The 20,009-nt window shown below is 37.1% G+C and overlaps 2 protein-coding genes across 3 annotated transcripts; both read left to right on the forward strand.

The window, feature by feature from the left end:
- Nucleotides 1-703: 703 nt before the first annotated feature.
- Nucleotides 704-4,127, forward strand: LOC113047359 (protein FAM171A2-like; the record flags this gene model as incomplete). Its single annotated transcript, XM_026208722.1, has 3 exons — nucleotides 704-881; nucleotides 1,107-1,233; nucleotides 1,551-4,127. Coding segments are annotated over 3 exons (1,851 nt in total), but the record flags the coding sequence as incomplete, so codon positions are not given.
- Nucleotides 4,128-4,992: 865 nt separating this feature from the next.
- LOC113046833 (synaptogyrin-1-like) lies at nucleotides 4,993-19,072 on the forward strand. 2 transcript variants are annotated; one of them, XM_026207877.1, is made up of 4 exons: nucleotides 4,993-5,409; nucleotides 13,546-13,783; nucleotides 14,169-14,314; nucleotides 16,009-19,072. In XM_026207877.1, exons 1-4 carry the CDS (start codon nucleotides 5,314-5,316, stop codon nucleotides 16,198-16,200), a joined length of 672 nt encoding a protein of 223 aa, XP_026063662.1. In that variant the 5' UTR covers nucleotides 4,993-5,313; the 3' UTR covers nucleotides 16,201-19,072. The 2 variants fall into 2 exon arrangements, with proteins under 2 accessions (XP_026063662.1, XP_026063663.1); XM_026207878.1 differs by lacking the exon at nucleotides 16,009-19,072 and adding an exon at nucleotides 15,023-15,647.
- The last annotated feature ends 937 nt before the right edge of the window (nucleotides 19,073-20,009 follow it).

Genomic DNA, 20,009 nt, shown 5'->3' on the forward strand with positions numbered 1-20,009 from the left:
CAGAAAATTGACACTACTATTTGAAAATCTAGAATCTGAGGGTGCGATTTGAATAAAATCAAAGTACTGAGAAAATCGCCTTGTCCAATTGAATCCTTAGCAATGCATATTACTAATCAAAAATTAAGTTTTGATATAATTGCAGTAGGAAATTTACAAAATATCTTTGTGGAACATTATCTTTACATAATATCCTAATGGTTTTTGGCATATATGAAAATCAATCATTTTGAACCATACAATGATTTTTTGTAGACATTGCTACAAATATACCCCAGTGACTTAAGTTTTGTGCTCCAGGTTCACAAATGGTATAATATTTATTTATAGTTACAAGTTCATTTTGTATGCTCCAGTTGTAAATTCCTGCACAGAGAGAGCATTTCGTCTTCAGTGGAGGGAGACATTTGAAATCATATTTGTCAGCGTTCACCCTGTCAGAACATATTAACTCTCTTTTGTTTGGCCCTAGGGCTTGTTGCAAAATTTGTGCTCCTTACTGTCCAGCTTTGGTTCAACACATTACATTATCTGTGTGATTTTGAATATTGAAAGGTAACCTAGACTCATCCTAGATTGTAAATCCTAAAATTACTTTTTAATGAATAAAAGCTATTGAATGTGTGATCTGGCACAGTTTGGGTCTAATCTGTCCCTGGCGCACTGCCCATTCACATTTAATTGAGCCTTTCCTGTAAGCTGAAGCAAGATTTCATTGCATTTATCACTGTCTGCTCATTTTGTAATAAAGTCCTGGTTTGCTGCAGGTCTGTGGGTCAGAAGTGGTGCTGGATACATTAAAAAAGAGGGCACTCAGATGACCTGGAGTTTTGTGGCTCCAAATTTAGGATACTGGCTTGCAGCATTTCCCTCAACCTCAGGTGAGACCAGCAGCAGTTACACCGGTTGAAGTATTTACATTTTCCTTGATCACTAACCATTAAATTACACCAAATTACTTTAAAGAATCAGTTAATTCAGAAATGTTGGTTTAATATCTATATTCATCTTTATATTACATTATTTTCATCTGCCTGGTTTACTTTTGGTTTAATTAGTTATATATTATGGGTAGAATAAAAAAAAATCTTATTTTTGTGTTAAAGGAGCAGGCCTGAACACCTCTGGTCTAAGGGACATCACTACCTACCACACTATTTTCCTGCTAGCGATTCTGGGTGCCATGGCCCTGCTAGTGCTTATTCTGCTGTGTTTGCTACTGTACTACTGCAGGTACCGTTGCTCTGTGTGTACATTTGTTGTGTGCCTGAAAAAGTGATTAATAGCTTATTCTTGTAGGCTTGGCCTTAGCAAGATGTACAACCCATGTCATAGCAAGACTTTTATATAGGCATACACAGAAGTCTTGCCATGAGCTTAAGACCACTTCCATAAGCAAAATGAGCAATTCAACAAACTATATTTGAATTTGTCATTATTTTGGTAAAACTGTAGTAAGTAGCTATGTTAACACGAGTAATAAATGTTTTCTTTATCTTTATATGCATATTTGGTATAAATATCTAACAGATATTATTATAATGTTTCAGGAGGCGGTGTCTAAAACCTAGGCAGCATCGCCGTAAAATGTACCTCTCATCCACTCTTGAAAGCTCAAAGAGAGACCAGGGGACATCCACTTCCCAGCTAAATCTCATCAGCGGTGGACACATGGAGACGGCCTCATCGGCTGCCGACCATGATGGCATCAGATCTGACCTTTCCTCCAACCGTGATCTCCACAGCTCTCGAGAGGACTTCTTTAGACATGGCCCTATCCAGAGACCACGCAACTCTAGGATGAATGCTGACACAAAGCAAGGAGAGAGCTACCCATTGAAGACCACTCACTCCTCAAAGACAGGAACTCGAGACCCACTCCTGCAGGAAGACTTTAGCAAAGGTTACAGCTCTGCGGAGGACTCTGATGAGCGCAGATACCATCATCACAATGCTAAAGACAACCAAGGCTATTCATCAGACCCACCATCACCACCTCCACTTTTGCCACCATTTACTGGCCACTATCAGGATCACAGTCGGGACAGCAAGCCACCAGAGTATTATGCATCGGCAGGGGATCCCCTCAGTCGGCCCAGTTCCGTAAACACCCAGCCTGGCCAGCTGATCTTCTGTCACTCCATGGAGCAGATGAAGGAGAGCATGTACCACAGCATGGTGCCCACGCTGGTCATCCCTGCACATTATATGCATCTGTCCTCTGACCTTTCAGCGGTGGAGCAGGCAATGGAAAGGCAGCAACAGTTGCAGCATGATATGGAGGGCATCCAGGTTAGCATGACGCTGCCACGGCAACAGAGTCAACACCAAAATCAACAACAACAACAACAGCAGCAGCAGACCAAACAAGAAAAGGAAGATGAAGATTCTGGCCAGAAAGCAGAGGGGCCTTCAGAGGAGAACTGGGGATCGGATCAATCCACTGCCCCCGTCCGTATTCCTGTGCTTTTCAATGACTCCACCATTGCGCAAATGAATGGAGAGCTGCAAGCGATGACGGAGAAGAAGCTGCTGGAGCTCGGAGTGAAGCCACACCCTCGTGCCTGGTTCGTTTCCCTTGACGGCCGTTCAAACTCTCTTGTTAGACACTCCTACATTGAGCTAAGCAATGAAGCCTTGCGTGCACCCGTGGGCCCCAGCAGTCTATCCCAGGACCACCGTTCTGAAGCACTCCCCGTGAGATCAGCGAGATCTACTCATAGGAAAGTAAAAGACGAGGGCAAAGCGAAGGACGGAGGTGAAAGAAAAGCTCATGGAAAGATTTATTCCAAGCTTCCCGTTATCGAAACGCCAGACTCGAGCAGCGAGAGCCATCCAGCCATGTACTCACCTGAGGAGAACTCCACAGCACCACTGCTTGACGAGACCTCTGAATCCAGAGGAGGGACGTTCCCTCGTAAAAAACGCAGTCGGGAGAACAGCACCCGCAGTAGTGCCAGCGAGGTCCACAGAGATTCTGTCACCAGTCCTGATGAAGACAATGAAGCTGACGACAAAGATGACGATGGAGAGAATAAGAAGAGCCCCTGGCAAAAGCGTGAAGAAAGGCCCCTCATGGTGTTCAATGCCAAGTAACTCGCATGCTGTCCAGGACCGGTCATGGCAACATCTTGGCTATACCTTAGAAGCTTACTAGCAATTAAGAAGCAGCATTGGAAAAGATTCAGATGAAAAGCACAATAAGAGACATGGCACTTACCTAAGTGATAGGAATCTGTTCCAACCATCGCTTTTCTTAATGACACCCATTTTTTGTAAGAATGACCATGAGCCATTTTAAACTTTGGGAAGCAATCCGTAAGCCTTAAAGAGCTTTTACTTTTCAAAAGAGATATAAATAAAAATGAATATTCAATGTGATATAGGTGAAAAAAGAGCGATTGAAAGATTTTATCAGTCTAGAATGACTTTTATTGTAGTGGTTTACTCAAATATTTCATTTGTTTATATTACTATGTAGAGCTGAACCATTAAGATGTGTGGAGGTTGTAGATTTCTCAACAGAAGTGAAATGTTTGCTGAATAAATGTGTGTGTGTTTAGTCCAATTTGACTTATCAAATCGTGGTTGACACATAATGACACTGTATTTTGTACCACTGGTAAAAGTTCCCCTTTTGTACTTATCTAAAACCAGTGTTGCCAGGTTTTGTATATGTTTTAAGGAGACTGTTTGGGTTAGGAAAGCTGCTGTTTGATATGAATAAAAGGTTCTGCTCGTATACTGTACAGAACTCATTTTGTACTCTGAATAAGCCTTTCCTGTTGGTTCAGTGCAGCAGTAGGAATTGTGTTTTGAGGGACTTACCTTGGACACCTGTGAAAATGTTTTCACAATAATCTTTGCTGCAGTGCATTGGAATTTTTGCCATGAATCAGAACCACTACAACTCTGCTCTGTTAACTGTTGGAAGTACAATTCTAAACCTTTTTCTTTTATGGACTTTTTGTGTGTGACTGAAGATAAAGATTGTGCTTAAAATGGATGTGCATGGATGAATTTACACAAAAATATTGTACCAAGTATTTTTTTAAAAACAAGTATTGCTTACTAAACTCTGTTAACCACTTATTTGTAAATAACAACTTAGTAAATTTACACTCTCACTTTAGTCTTATGCATTTTATTTCTGGCTACTAATCACCATCGTCCTCTGCTTATCAGCCAAAGTGTTCATTACACACTGTACCTGTTATTTTCATTCAGTAATTGACCTTTTACTGCAATACTGACTTGGAGCCTTACCCTCTTAACATGTGAAGCATTGGCAGATATTTATTGAATAGGCCTACAGTATTCCTAAAATTCAAAGAGAATTTACCATGTACCACCAGTAGTCTCTCACTATTCCTCTTCATATGAACTGCTGAATTTTCACAAGTGTCCTGAACTTCCTGGAAAAAGTATATATATATATATATATATATATATATATATATATATATATATATATATATATATATATATATATAGTTTTCCTTCCTTAATGTTCCTATCTCATTACAGAAGTTGTGCTGAAAAATGTATTATATTATATTATATTATAATGGTTTAATATACATTAAAAACATTTTCTTATCATTTAGATTTGTCCAGCACCACCTGTTAAATTGATTTTTTTTGTTTGCTTACATAACGGATTTTGGCAAGTATATACAGTTTGTGGTGCATCCCTATCCTTATTTTTTGGTTTTGCTTAAACGAAATAAATATTTTTATTTAATATCGTGTGTCTACATATGACTAAGCATTTGTCCTCTGGGTGTGGGCTATAGACAGTCACTAGGTGGCACAAGGTAACAAGGATTTGTCATTTTAAAGTGCACTGTAATGACCTTCTATAGGTTCCCATAATTTTAGGAAACATTGCTTTTTACACCGTTGACGTTTACCACAGTAATCCATGCATAGTTCAAATTCATTTCCACATAAACACAGTAGCCTAACTACTCATGTTCTGGAGGGCACGTGGTCGGTGGCGCGCCTAAGTATCCTCGAGAGCGCGCATCAAGCTTGACAGCATAATGCGCGCTCCCGTGCTCCCCCGGATGCGTGTTTACTCAGTCTCGTCTCTCCACCCTTGAAATGAGAGAGGTACGGAGTAGAAGGGACATCGTTTTGCAAGAAAACCTCCACGAACGGACATCCAAGACCAAGACCGTGCGACAGACGAGGGCGAAGCGCGAAGAGTCCAGGTGTAGCTCGTGGAACAATTGATTCGACACCAAGGTCAATTATCTTTCTATTAAAAAAAAAAAACTTCAGACACGGAGAAATCACGAACCTCTGAGGATGGAGCAGGCATACGGGGCTGGCAAGGCTGGCGGCACCTTCGATCCAATCACGTTCTTTCAGCAGCCGCAGATTATTCTTCGAATAGTGTCATGGGTGAGAGGCATTCTGCTAATTGCATAGTTTAAGCGCGAGCCCGGGCGTCATGTGATGACGCGTTAACGGCAAGTAAGGCTTTGCCGCCTAAATGCACAATCTCCCGCTAATCTGGTCGTTTACAATATGTTGTTTCGGTCTTTATTTTTTCCTTTTTTTCTAGTTAAATAGACATGTACATGAAAATGTTGAGATAAAATCCTATCTTTCAGTACTAACCAGCGTGTGCATCACATTTGAATTGAAAAAATGAGACCTGAGGTGAAATTAGATTGATTTTTTTAAACTATTCTGGAATTCTCTTTACTGATTGGTCAGTCGTGATATTCGGCATACAAATATTGCTGTATAATGGCTTGTCCAGGGCAACACTGTCTAACTAGCTATAACAGACCACTCATTTATGTTACCTAAATAGCTACATGTTTATAGCTAATTCCAATTTAATGTAGCCTATCTATTTATGTTTATTAAAAAAAGAAACAACAACTCACAAAGCATTAATGGAACTTATATAAAGAATAAAGCATGCAGATGTTTGGAAAGCAAGGGCCAGTCTGTGACAGAAGCTTAAGAAGCTCAATATTCATAAAGGAACCTGGCAATGTCTGCTGCCCTGCTAAACCTTCATAGAGGATGTTTCTGTCTGTTAACTAAACAACATTTAACACTTTGTTTCTTTGGTCATTTCCTCAATCTCGATTCAATCAAGTGGCTCCTGGTTTGTTGAAACATTTGGCCCTTGCATGATCGAGCATGCGTGCACTATTTGGTGATAAAACCGTTTGGTGTAGAGACACATGGTGTGGGGGTGCTGGGAGATTAGGCGGATGTGGGGGAGGGCTGGGCAGGTGTCTGAATCCGTGATTAAGCCACATCTATATATCATGAATGAGCACTGACTAGGGGTTCATTGCTTGTCTATAAAAATTGCATTCATTGCCAACAGACATTAGCAAAATGCTAAAAGTCGTGGGAAATGTTTATGAAACAATTCTCTGGTTATGCTATTTATATAAAGGTTAGAATGATTACTTTTTTCTATTATAGTACGTATCATTTTGTCATGTCCTTTATTTGAGTTTTAGTTATTTTAATAATTAAACATATTTCAGTTTGCAGTTTCAGTTAATTGCCAAGGCAGTGTTTCTCGTTTTCGTAGTTTGTTTTTATGTGATATTGATATTCAATTAATGAAGTTTAGAAAAATAAATGAGCTTAAAAAACTCTTGCGAACTCTCACGAACAACTGAAAAAGTCAACACCTGAAAAAGTCATGGAAATTCATTGATTTTGGCTGTATTGGATAGCTTATATGCCCCTTTTCACAAAACTGTGATGACACTGTTGTTTGTATTATATTACCTTTGCATCAAATTACAAAAAAACTGTTAACACTAATGCAAGGGTGTTTGTAATGCAGTGTCTATGGGAGGGATGGTAAATTTGACATTGTTCTCTCTTCTGACTGCCATTATCACTATCAATTTTTTTCTATTTATTGAAAGTCATGAAAACACTATCGTGGAGTTTTTCCTTTTGCTATTTGAGAAAATGGGAATGCAAAAAATATATTTGTGGTACTCTCCCATTCACTGCTCTTCAAGTTAACCCAACTATGATGACATCCGCTGCTGAGAAACAATTGGGAAATTGGGTCCATTGGGAAAGTTTAGGCTTTTGGATAAACCTATGAGATATATTATTGGTCATTGTGACCATGTAGAGTCTTTTATATATCTTGGATATTTGTTAGTATGCAAGCTGAGCTACTTTAGTCTCATTTACCTTGATTCTTGGTTTTTGTCATGTATGCTTCATTTTTAATGCTTATCCTGTTGCAAGCCTGCCCTGTGTCTCTATAAACTGTCCAGGTGCCGCACTGCCTTCTCTGTCTTGACAAAATCATGTTATTAACAAAAACATTAAATCGTAACATTTTTAGAGCTGTCAAATGATTAATTGAGAATAATCATATTCAAAATAAAAGTTTTTGTTTGCATAATATATGTGTGGGTACTGTGTATATTGTTAAATATATATAATTATAAATGCATGCAGTATGTATTTTTGAAAGTATTTACATGTATTTACATAAATATTTATATTCATATAATTTATATTATATATAAATACATTTAATACATAAAAAAACATTTTTCTTAAAGAGGTCATATGATGTTGCTAAAAATAAATTTGTGTATTTGGTGTAATGCATTTTCCACATACTGTAAATTATTGTTTCTTCTCTATGCCTCGCCTTTCTGAAACGCGTCGTAGTTTCGCTTTCACAATGAAACACACAGCATCTCCACGACATGGCGGTGGCGGCGGCAGCGAGAATCAGAGGTTACGCCTTCTTTCTTTGCGTGAACATTTGGGCAGTGTTATGCAAATCTTCCCACACAGTGATGTAGACGTGGGGGCGTGTTTAAACGAGTGGGTTTGAGAAATTATTTTTATTTGAGAACTTTTTATGTTGTGTGCGATTAATCGCGATTAATCATTTGACAGCACTAGTTAAATTATTATTATTATTATTTTTTTTTTGTGAATCAAATCGAATCAGCACAAGATAGAAACGTGATTTATAAGTGAATCAGTTTTTCCACCACCCCTAAGTTCCTGTATATGCAAATAAATGCCAACCTTCACCTTTAAGAGGCAACCAACTGTTGATTTGCCCGAATGTGTGCAGTCTGCTGTGAGGAATCTTCAGGAGGGACTGGAGGTGTGTTCTTCTGATTCATACTCTGATTGGCTGAGTGAGTGCTGCTTCTGCGTTGACATGACAACTATCTGAGACCCCAGGCTGGATACTAACAGGCTCACTATGAGGAAAATGAAAATGATTAAAACAGTAAAAGGCATTAATGGGTTTGCCTCTAGAATATTTCTGGATTTGAACCTTTCATGTATTCTCTCTTTGGCTCTTTCTATAAACTGTGACATTAGTGTGAAGCAATCTCCTTAGTCATGTTTCAATTCTGGTATATACCATGATGGATCATGTCTGATTCAGCCTTTGAGTCTTTTCTCATTTCTTGTTTGTAAATAAGGTCTCGCTTTAAAATTGATGATCTTTTGGATCTTTGACTTACCTAAGCAGTCTCTTTCCCACAGGAACCTTCTCTGACACATATTTCACAGACAGAGTTTGATAACATGGGCATTAAAAACACTTTAAAGCAAGAATCGGTAGTTTTCATTTGTTTTCCACACTATTCATCTAGCATCTAACTGCAGTCTGTTTCTCTGAAACACAGAAGTGCCGCATCATTTTCCAGCTTGTCTGTTGCAGTTACGAATATGAATTATGGTGAAAACCCTGGCTGTTCGGTCCTTTACAAAGAGCATGTGATGCTTTAAATATAGCAGGTTATTTTACCGTGGAGCGTTCTGGGACTAATGGTACAGCTGAATACTGCTGCAGGGCGACTTACTCTCCATCGCTCTCCATATGTCCACCTTTTTTCCTGCACAGTCATTACGTCAAGAGGGAAAATAGAGTTTGCAGAGCCTCTTTATCCCTCTAACAATATTATTATAGTTTGTGATTCATTTATTTCCTGGCAGGATTTTCCCTTGTCTGGTTATGATATATTCTGGCAATGGATCACTGTAAACTCCTGCATTGTGTCTCATACCTAATCCACATTTATTATATCTTGCACTCCTATTAAGAAGCCTAATAGGTCAAACAGATCTCATATGTCCATTTTAATGAATTTACAGAATGTCAGAATATATATATATATATATGACCCAGGACCAGAAAAGCTTTTTTTTTTTTTTTTGAAAAGCTGAAGAAATAACTAAATATAAATAAATAAGCTTTCCATTGATTTATGGTTTGTTAGGATAGGACAATATTTGGCCGTGATACAACTATTTGAAATTCTGAAATCTGAGAATGCAAAAAAAATCTAAATATTGAGAAAATCGCCCTTAAAGTTAAGTTTTTAGCAATACGTATTACTAATCAAAATGTAAGTTAAGATATTTATAGTTTAGATTTAGATTTCAAAATATCTCCAGGGAACATAGAAGAGCAGTTACAGTGCAGTTTAATTGAACTTTCCTGTTTATAGCAAAGCACACCTATTGCTCTACATATGACTGATGTTTGTGAATACCCTAATCTTGTTTCTACCATCACGGACGCATGGTTTCTGAATGCTGTGAAGCAGTGGTCAGGTTGACTGTGGGGGAGCACTTCAGATGTATAGGCGGTCTTCATCTGTAGTCTTATGACTCAGTCTCTCTCCCTCTCTCGTGATCTCTCTTTCCCCGCATAGTGAACACAAGGTCAGGGAGATTAAAAGCGAGGGATTGGTGGGGGAGGGGAGAGAGGGAGGGAGGCGAAGCTCGGCAGGCATGTAACAGACTGAGAAAAATGATGAGGGGCACTATGTCTTTTTAGTGCTCAGGAAGACATCCTTTCAACAATAACTTACACCATTCAGACCATTAGTGATCTGGAATGGTTGCTCTTTCCCATGCAATTACAATAAATGGATGCAAAATGAATACAAATGCACCATAAAAGAATCATAAAAATGCTCCATATATCCATTAAGGCCAAACATGCCAAAATTGAAGTCTGTATTCACTCAAGATTCAGATCAGCCTCAATTCATCACTGATTCATTCAAAATATTGATTTGTTCATTACAGAATTCTCAGTTTTCTCAATTGTTGTATAGTGATGTTAGAGCATCACTGCTGAGCTGTAGATTCATTTTACTCTATAGTAGGTTTACTTTAACCTGTCATTGTCCTGCCCACTATCTAACATTACACAAGGGCTTGTGTAAAGAGCCCTGTTGAAGCGCTGGACAGCTCTATTCCACTGTATTTCTCTTCCTTTCAAGGTGTTGATTGATTTATATGGTGGGTGAGCCATAGTTACTGGCTCTAAAATGGCACAAGCCCAAACCATCCACAGCTGATATGTCTGGATGATTGAAGAACCATAAATTAATATGAAGACCAATGAAAGCCAATAAAATATGACATACTGACCTTGTGGGATGCGCTGACCTCTACAAAATATGACATATATGTAATATTTATTATAAGGTAGCACTTTATTAATCCTCAATGGAAAAATTGTTTAGCAATCCACTATGGGAAATAAATGCAGTACAATACAGAACAATATAAGTTAATAAAAAATGGAGAATAAATGTTATTGTCATATTAATATCTAAGATGACAAGCTGGTGAAAATGTTTATTTTTTCTAAAATCCTGTCAAATGTGCACAAACTACTAGCCACTACTAAATATTGTAGAAACATAATTTTCTGTAAAGTTGCTTTGTAACGATTTGTTTTGTAAAAAGCGCTATACAAATAAACTTGAATTGAAAAGAGAAGAAGTGTAAATGGGTGTATGAATGAATGTACAGTGGTGGTAAAAAATAGTTTTAACCACTAGTGTTTTCACCAACTAAAAATGGTTTTTCGTCAATTATTTCTATCTTTTGCTGTAGTGTGTCATTAGAAAATATCAGTTTACATTTGCAAACATTCATTTTGCCATTCATTGTAATAATCCAGTGAGAGTTTTGTTTGCACAAGGAGACTGACAACAGCCAGTGCTATAGAGATCCGATCTCACCATCATCCAGTCTGTCTGGAGTGACATGAAGAAACAGAACAAGCTGAGACAGACTAAATCCAGAAGAGCTGTGGCAACATCTCTAAGACGCTTTAAGAAAGCAGCTTTTGCCCTCGGTGCATTTGTGCATTGACTCCGCTAGCTTTGCAGGTAGGCCTCTTGAAGACATTGCCACAGTTCTTCTGGATTGAATTTATATGTTAGATATAGAAAATGTGCGAGAATGGGTCAGTTTATGCTTTAATTTAAAGAGACTTGAGAAAACCTCATTGTCATATTTAAACAAGGAGACATCGCTTGTTTCACAGACACATGTGCCGAAAACACTACAATCAGGTTGAAACGGAGCATGCAAAGCTCTGTTCCTGATGATCACAAGATCCAGATCCTGTGTGCTTCTTGTAACAATGCTTGCTTTCATGTACTCATTGCCCATGGAGCCTTGTGATCCAAAATCACAGACCCAAGAGAGAAATATGCTTCCCTTTAGCACCTTTTTTATGGTCAGTAAGCACTGCTTTATCATCTCTAACCTTACAATCATGTTTGCATTTACAGTCTTATTTGCATTCATTTAAATGATTGGGCGGGCAAAATAAAAATAAAACAAATCTGGAAAAGAAAAAGAAATAAAGATATGCTGAAGAAGTCAGATGTTGATTAATTGTTGTTTTTGGTGAATCAGACTACATTGGCCACGCTGTATGTTTTTGATAAGCTAAAAAAGACCTGGGCTCATGAACATCATTTGTTTATGAATCGGTCTAGGTTGTGCTTGATATGTTTTTGATTCACTAAAAAGAAGTGGTTCAAAAGAGTCAGTTGTTCATGACTTGGGCTACATTGGGTGTACTTTATGATTTTGATAAACTGTAAGAAGACACAAGCTCATACTGTCATTAGTTCCTGAATCAGTCTGTATCATTTGCATTATGTTCTTTCTGAGTTCATCCTGCAAAAACGACGCAATAGAAAGACATTTCTTGCCATCAGTTTGAGATACATAGTTCTTTAATTGCATGACAGTCAATACAGGCCTACATTCACAATTCAGTTTTTTAGTTCTAAATTCCAATGCAGGAAACACTGTTAAGTGCTGAGGATTTGGAAGTAAATCCCATGGAATGGATTTAAATGTTAAAATGTGATAAACCGAGATTAAAGTCCTATATTATACTATAGGGCTTGCTTTTACCTTAATTTATCCCCAAGTCAGCCGTGGTGATATCTTGTTTATATGTGCTTGGTAAGATTAAGATAAAGGTTTGAATGAGACGTTGAACCTTTATCTTAAAGAGTCTGTGTTTATTGGATTGGATGTTGCCAAACCCCTTAACATTAGATTTAGATAAAGCTGATTCCCTGGTTTAAATCAAGGTCTTGTAGCTGACAATTAGGGAATAACTATGGAACAGTTTGCTGGTAGCCAAGAGCATTTTAACTTAATTGCATGAGTGGAGTAATGAAGTGTCTCTTTCTAACTCTCACACATTCAAACATATTGTACAGATGCACAGGCCAGCTGTTAAAACCCTGGCCTTTGCCAAAAATTGCCTCCATGAAGATTGTCTATTCATCTGAATCCAAAAAGCCACTTATTATTATGGAAGTGTCAAACCTACCCTAGCTTCCCTGTAAAAAACAAACCCAGTGACAACAAGCAAGAAAGTGAAATTAAGAACAGACACGTTTAATGGCATCTGTGGTGATAAATTACATCTGCATATTATCTGAATATTTTTGAGCAACAACTTGTGGTTGGGTGCTAAGAAACGATATAATTTGTGTTTGTTTGTTTACTAGAAAAGCTTAAATCAGCACTACAGTGGACATAAATAATATTTTTTCAACTTTAATTGGCTCCATAGCGCTTTTGACACGATTCTTAATGTTTCTTTTTAACCCTGAATTAAAGATGTGGTCACATTTACTGTTGTTCAGCAAATTTTCGCAGACAAAATCCAGACATTAAACAGTGTAAAAAACACTGTTTTTTTTTTTTTATTCAATTATTATTAAATTACTGATACTTCAGTATTTCAACTTAGAAAACAAGGCAAAAAATAAAGTTCTCTTTGTAGATATCTAGTTGACTGGCTTTTAAATGCCTCAATCAAAACTCTGGCTGTCTTTCAGAGATTTGATGCTACTAAACTGAACCTTTTCCAAATCCAGTGATTCGTTCTTCCTCAAAAGCACTTGTATTTATCTGGTACCTTGCATTTCACCTCTTCTCCACCTCGTACTAATCTAGCTTACACTTAAAACTTGGTATTACATACTATGGATACTGTTGGCTTTTATGAAGAGTTGTTTAGATAGGTTTATCATTTCTAAGTTGCTTTGGATAAAAGTGTCTTGTAAAGGCATGTGTGTTAATTAATGTACAGGGAGAACCCCCAAAACCTGACTACCTAAGACTAAATGAAATGAAGTGTGATACTGTAAGTCCATATCACCTTCATTTCATCTTCTTCCTTCATCTTCTTCTTCTTTTCTTTCCCCTCCTCAGATCTTTTCCATTGTGATCTTTGGATGCATTGCTAACGAGGGCTATGTGAACCGTCCGGACGAGGTGGAGGAGTTTTGCATCTTTAACCGCAACCAGAATGCCTGCAACTATGCCGTGGGTATGGGATCCCTGGCCTTCCTCTGCTGTGCTGTTTTTATGGCACTGGACGTCTACTTTCCTCAGATAAGCAGCGTTAAAGACCGCAAGAAGGCTGTGTTAGCTGATATTGGTGTTTCAGGTAAACTGCTGATATTACATGTCCATATTTTTCTAACAGTAATAACAATGCATTTACTGCAAGTCTTTCTAGGAAGGTACTGTTTCCCATATACAATTGATTTGAAGTTGTTCTTGGCTCAAGAGCACCCCTAGAGTCTAGATCTGGACTTCTGCTACTGCAGCATTAACTTGAGCTACACTGGCCTCTATTGGTAAAATGTAACTCCAGCTAGACTTATTGCAGGCCTGTGCTGAATCTGGTGCATCAGCACCATCTCGGCATGGAAGTATGAACTGACTGCTTTGATCAGCTCACCATTACAATGTGCTATAACTCTATTTTCAGTTCATTTATTGTAATGCTTTATTGATATGAAATCTGCACCTTCCCATGTTTCTCCCAGCCTTCTGGTCTTTCGTGTGGTTTGTGGGATTCTGTTTCCTGGCCAATCAGTGGCAGGTGGCTAAACCAGAAGATAACCCCCTGAAAGAGGGCGGAGACGCAGCCAGAGCAGCCATCACCTTCGCCTTCTTCTCCATATTTACTTGGGTCTGTACTGACTTAGTTAAATCTTCTTCTTCTTCTGTCATTTTTCATTTTCAGTTAATATTTCCTACACAATATAATTGATCTGAATCATATTTAATGTGCAAGATTCAATGTCTACGTTTTCTTCTCGGTCAGAAATTTTATTTTATTATATAGATGATGGCTGGGCTGCTTGCTCTTCCCTTTAATTAGATCTGATTACATTGTGATGAACCAGTAATATTCGTATTACTTCTTTAGTTTTATAGTTTTTCTTAATATGTTGATATTTTCAGTTATCATTTCATTCTAGTTTGACTTCCAATAGTTGTTTTTTAAAAACATACTTCTATTATTTTCATTTTAGTCATGTTAGTTTTTTTTTTTTTGTTTTTTTTTTTTTGCCATGGTAATATTTCAAATTTTCTTTGAAGTTTTTTCATCTAATAATTGGATTTAATTAGACTGCATGCATGTCATGCTTTCTTCTCACTAATCTTCTTCCTGTACTTTGCTCTCTAGCTTCTTTTCCAGAGAATTCACTTATTTACCCCAGTAATCTTTGCTTCGCTGTTTGCAGATTTCTCTCTAATCTCTAATTCCGTAAAGCACTTCTCTTACAGAAAACACCCAGCTGCATCAATAAGATTAACCCAGTGTTGTTCAAATGTTTTTTTCCCATCATTCTTTATGTTTATCGTTGGCTTTGGCTGATCTGTTTTTCTTTAGGGTTTTCTTACATTCCTGGCCCTTGAGCGCCTAAAGAAAGTCTCATTTGAAGAGGAGTACAACCAGCTGTTCACCCCTCATACGCCACCTCCATATGTCTAGCATTTACTGCACACATACTTGTTTACTATGCCATAGACATCCACTACAGAAGCACCCCTCACAAAATCCAGCAGTCATAGAGACCAATGAAGATGAGATGTTTTTTATAGATATGTGGTTTGTTTTTTGTTACAGTGCCATATCACACCCTGAATTTCCTTCCTAAACTTTTGAATTGTAGTTTGTGTGCTAGAAAATCTACGCTTTCTCTGTGATCGTTTGTATTTTAATTGCAGTTACACTTTTGATTGACTAGGGGGACCAGTCGCACATTAAAATGTTCAGCCGAGCTCTACAGAATTGTTTTGTAACACTATGTAAGATTGTCTACTCTACAGGATTTGTGGCCTGATACTTCACCTCTGTTGTTGTCCTGGCATTTCATGATCTTATTTTAATACAGTTTGTTTACAGCTGAGCTGCTGCTGTTGCATAAAATCTTTCATGTGTATTTATCCTGTGATTGATCTTATAATGTATACTGGCAGATTTGCTTGATTAAAATGTCTTAAGTTTGTCTCAAGTTCTGATTTTATGTTTTGTTTTGGATTTAGGTTTTCTAAGTGTATGTTTAAAGAGTTCGTTTTAAAAGGTTTTAGCTAAATGTATTCACGGCTCTGACTAACCATCTAAATCTTTTATTTTAATCAAACTAATGATTTTCTCTTTCTCTCTCTCTCTCTCTCTCTCTCTCTCTCTCTCTCTGGTCCATCATGTCATTCTTGTTAATTCCTTTCATTTAACTCTTACCTGTTTCCCTTCACTAATACCATTTCATTCACTCTTCACCATCAAAACTGAAAATTCCTCCTTTCTTGTTGCTGAAATCCCCCCTGATCCCACCCTCTAAACCTCTCCTCCTGGGCATCTTCATTTTCCTAAAGGCCGGTCAAGCTTTTTTGGCGTTCCAGAGGTACAAGTTAGGTGCGAGCTCGTCTCTCTTCTCTCAGGACTATACTGATCCCAGCCAGGATCCCGCAGGAGTGCCTGCTGCAGGCACCGAGTACACCGGATACAGCCCTGACATGGAGGCCAATTATGACGGCTCTGGTGGATACCAGAACCAAGACTACTAGAGTTGAGTATAAGGATGTACACAACAGCCTTAACAAGCTAGGCTGACTGGGTTACATAGGGAAAACTAAATATTTAGGATGAAAAGGAACTTATTTTGGGGTAGAATATGGGGACCAAAGCAGGCTGACAGGAATTCAGGGGTTTGTTTGGTGCTAAAGGTTAATCAGATTGATTGATCTAGATGTGGGTCCATGCTGGATTAGTACACTTTATCCAGATTTGTGAAAAGAAATTTAAATTAAACTTATGGAACTTTGTCTATAAAACAATTATAGGAACTAACTAGCTTAATATTGGCCATACAGTCGAAGGGAATAAACCTGACCAAACTAAATATTTCTAAAGACCACAATGTCTTTTTGTAGGTAAAATGTAGGCGCTTCAATGAAATATAGGCTATATGTGACCCTGGAGCACAAAACCAGTCTTAAGTCACTGGGGTACATTTCTAGCAATAGCCAAAAATATATTGTATGGGTCAAAATTATAGATTTTTCTTTTAGGCCAAAAAATTATTAGTACATTAAGTAAATATCATGTTCCTTGAAGATATTTTGTTAATTTCCTAATATAAATATATTCAAATGTAATATTTTATTAGTAATATGCATTGCTTAAAACTTAAATTGGACAACTTTAAGGGCGATTTCCTCAAGATTTAGATTTGTTTGCACCCTCAGATTCCAGATTTTCAAATAGTTGTATCTCGGTCAAATATTGTCCGATCATAACAATACCATACATCAATGAAAAGCTTACTAATTCAGCTTTCAGGTGATGTATAAATCTCAATGTAAAAGATTTGACCTTTATTACTGGTTTTGTGGTCCAGGGTCACATACTGTATATCATTAACCCTTCACCTGTCACTAGAACAGATACTGCATTGATAGCTCTCTGCTGCCATGTTGTCAATGCAGGGATCTTAAAAGATCATTTTTAATAGTATCATGTTTGGGATTAAATCAGTCTCTGCACTGTACCAAGAGAGAAACTGTATGATATAGCCTGTAATGTAATACAGAGAGTGAAAAATATTGAGAGAAAAAAAATGAGATAACTATTTTGAAAGCTGCTCAACTGCAAGGTTTTTTTTTGTTTTTTTTAATTGTGCAGCTATGGTTGCATTATTAAAGATATTTTTCTTTACAGAAAGGCATCATTTCATGTGCACAGTGGTTGGACTCTTAAGCAACATTATGTCTGTAATTACACAAAATATCAAACCAATGTTGTTTATTTTAAAGAAAGACATAATAGGCACACTTTTCAAGCCGAGGATTTCACACAAAGTAATTTGTTGGTTTATAAATTCTGTAACTATGGACCAATTGTAAGACATCACCAAATAAACTAAATTGCATGGGCAGAAAGCTCCCATGTCTATCGGCGATAGATTATCAATAGACAAAGCACAGCCCACACAGAAACCACATTCAAACAGACGTCACACCTCAACCTCCCTGAAATGAGTTTTGGCAGGGTGGGATGTGTGAAACCAGTGCATCTTCTGTTAGTGAATGGATATACTCGTGTTGACCTAATGTGAAATCTGGTGGGATATTTCCCCCTCACTCCAAACTCCTGATCGTGTGAATTTCTTTTGAAATGACTGAATTTAGCCACACCTTTAATATGATAAAAACCTGTGTGAAATTGGGCTACATAAACTACAATCACCTCCGAGTCAGTTCATGCATTTTAAAGTGTGACTTAAGAGTCCACATATGATTTAGGACCGCTGTGCATGTCATCTTCGTCATGGTAAATGTTTACATTTTTATCTAGACTAGACATAATGACGTTTGACGTTGTTATTAATAGGCTTTTAATCACGAATGTAAACAATGTGGTGCAACACTAACATCCCTAGACTTTTGAAACTTTTTGTGAGGGAAAATGGCCAGGCTAACACTAGGCTGCTTACTAATGCTTTATGCGTCACTCTAAAAATGTGAACGAAAATGAGGCAGAGCCCCTGAGCATGAAAAATTAGCACATTGTCTTAATATGTCAAATTAGTGCTAATGACTACAGAAGACAAACCCAGCCAATACCTCACAATCCTGTTAGGAAGAACAGACTAATAGACTTCATTTCAATGCTAATGCTAATGTGTCAAACCTTTAGGGCAAATGGTTGTCATTATAATGGTCTGTCACTTGTGGAAATAGTATTCATGATTATGTACGCTAATGAGTTCCTTTGTAGCACCCCTAATATTGTTCTCTTGCAATCTTTTTTTTTTTTTTATCATTTCCATTTTTTTTTTATCATAGTTACTGTAAAATCTCTTGCACTAGAGCAGCAGTGTTGCGTTACAGAGAAATTATTTTTTATTTTGAATTAAGTTTAAAATAAAAATATAAATTGTTCATAATTATGTATCTGAATATATAAAACCAGCATATTTTTATTTAATGACAAAGATGTAATATATTATTAATTACACAAGATATCTTTATAGATTTATTACCAAAATAACTGTCATAAATAATAATATTAATTGTGTATTTTGCATTTATAAGTGTTGTAGCATAACATTTATCCTTTATCTGTTTAGAAAGTGATAGTGTTTTCTGAATCAGGAAACTTTTCTCTTATTTTATTTTTTTGTTGAAACTCCTGAACAAGGAAAGCTTCAATACAATCAATATACTATATAGGTGATGTATCAGATGTGTTCTTATATAATGTATATGTGCAGTTATGGAGCTGGGATAAAAAATATATTCTTTTGATGTGGTGACTGTCCATTAACTGAATCACTAGATTAAAATGGCTCGGTGTATTTTGTCCTGTCTTGTATGTTGCTTGTCTGGTAAGATGTCTGATATAGCTGAAAATAAAAGAAAAAAATTGACTGATGGACATTGTTGCCCATTCTTGTTTCTGTTTATAACTGGGTTTGTAAAAAAAAAAAATGTCGATTTTAAGTTTTAAGTTTTAAATATACACAAATTATGGCAATTCATGAATTTCTGTAAACTTTTTTATAAGGTACTAGTATGTACTGTCTGAAAGTGTTTTACATTACTTTTCAGGGACACTATAGGCCTATACAACCTTATGAAAATGTTTAATTACTACTGTATACTACCATATAAAAATATTTATTGAACCATACATAAAAAAGGTAATCCAAATAATTTCTGTGTATAGTGTATGAACATGCATGACAGGAAACAAATTAAGTGTGCATGTGATAAGCTTCATTACTGGAGTGATGTGGCGTTTCCTGGTTCTCATGCTTGTGTAACTCTACATTTCCATACCATATAGTGTGCTGAGTGGCCACATTGCAGGAGAGGGACGGCACAAGGGTGAGATCAGTTCCTCTAATCGTCCGGTGCGTCACTGAGAGAGCAGTCAATGACAGACAGGGGACAGAATGTATGTGTAACACGAGAATATGACTGTCCACAACCTCTGTCCACACAGCACTATATTCATCTGATGAGTGAATACAGCACCGCGCTCACTTGCTCTATCACCGAACACATGCTATGACCATGCTTTTCCATAATAACTATATTTTATAGTGGTTGTTTGAGAAGAGACAAAGAAATAAAAGTAACGTGATGAGATTTGAAGTTATTGATCATTAACCAGTGGTAGTTTTCTACAACTTTACAACCACATATTTAATCCGCATACATCTTTTTATTTTCTTTTATGTGATATCTAAACAATGTTTATTTAAGGGATTATTATTTGCAAAAGAAGATAAGTACAGAACGTTTGCTGCCACATGTTTATAATCTCCTGTCTGGTTCCAGAGCCGAACACTGTTTACTTTCCATTGAAA

Source organism: Carassius auratus, chromosome 28 (genome assembly GCF_003368295.1).
Source record: "Carassius auratus strain Wakin chromosome 28, ASM336829v1, whole genome shotgun sequence".
Lineage (NCBI taxonomy): Eukaryota > Metazoa > Chordata > Actinopteri > Cypriniformes > Cyprinidae > Carassius > Carassius auratus.

What these genes read in the sequence shown, in the direction of transcription:
- LOC113046833 (XM_026207877.1), top strand. Translation starts at nt 5,314, where the DNA reads ATGGAGCAGGCATACGGGGCTGGCAAGGCTGGCGGCACCTTCGATCCA. An exon ending in TTCTTCGAATAGTGTCATGG is followed by an intron (nt 5,410 to 13,545) that starts GTGAGAGGCATT and finishes TCCCCTCCTCAG; the next exon opens with ATCTTTTCCATTGTGATCTT. An exon ending in TCTTCTCCATATTTACTTGG is followed by an intron (nt 14,315 to 16,008) that starts GTCTGTACTGAC and finishes ATTTTCCTAAAG; the next exon opens with GCCGGTCAAGCTTTTTTGGC.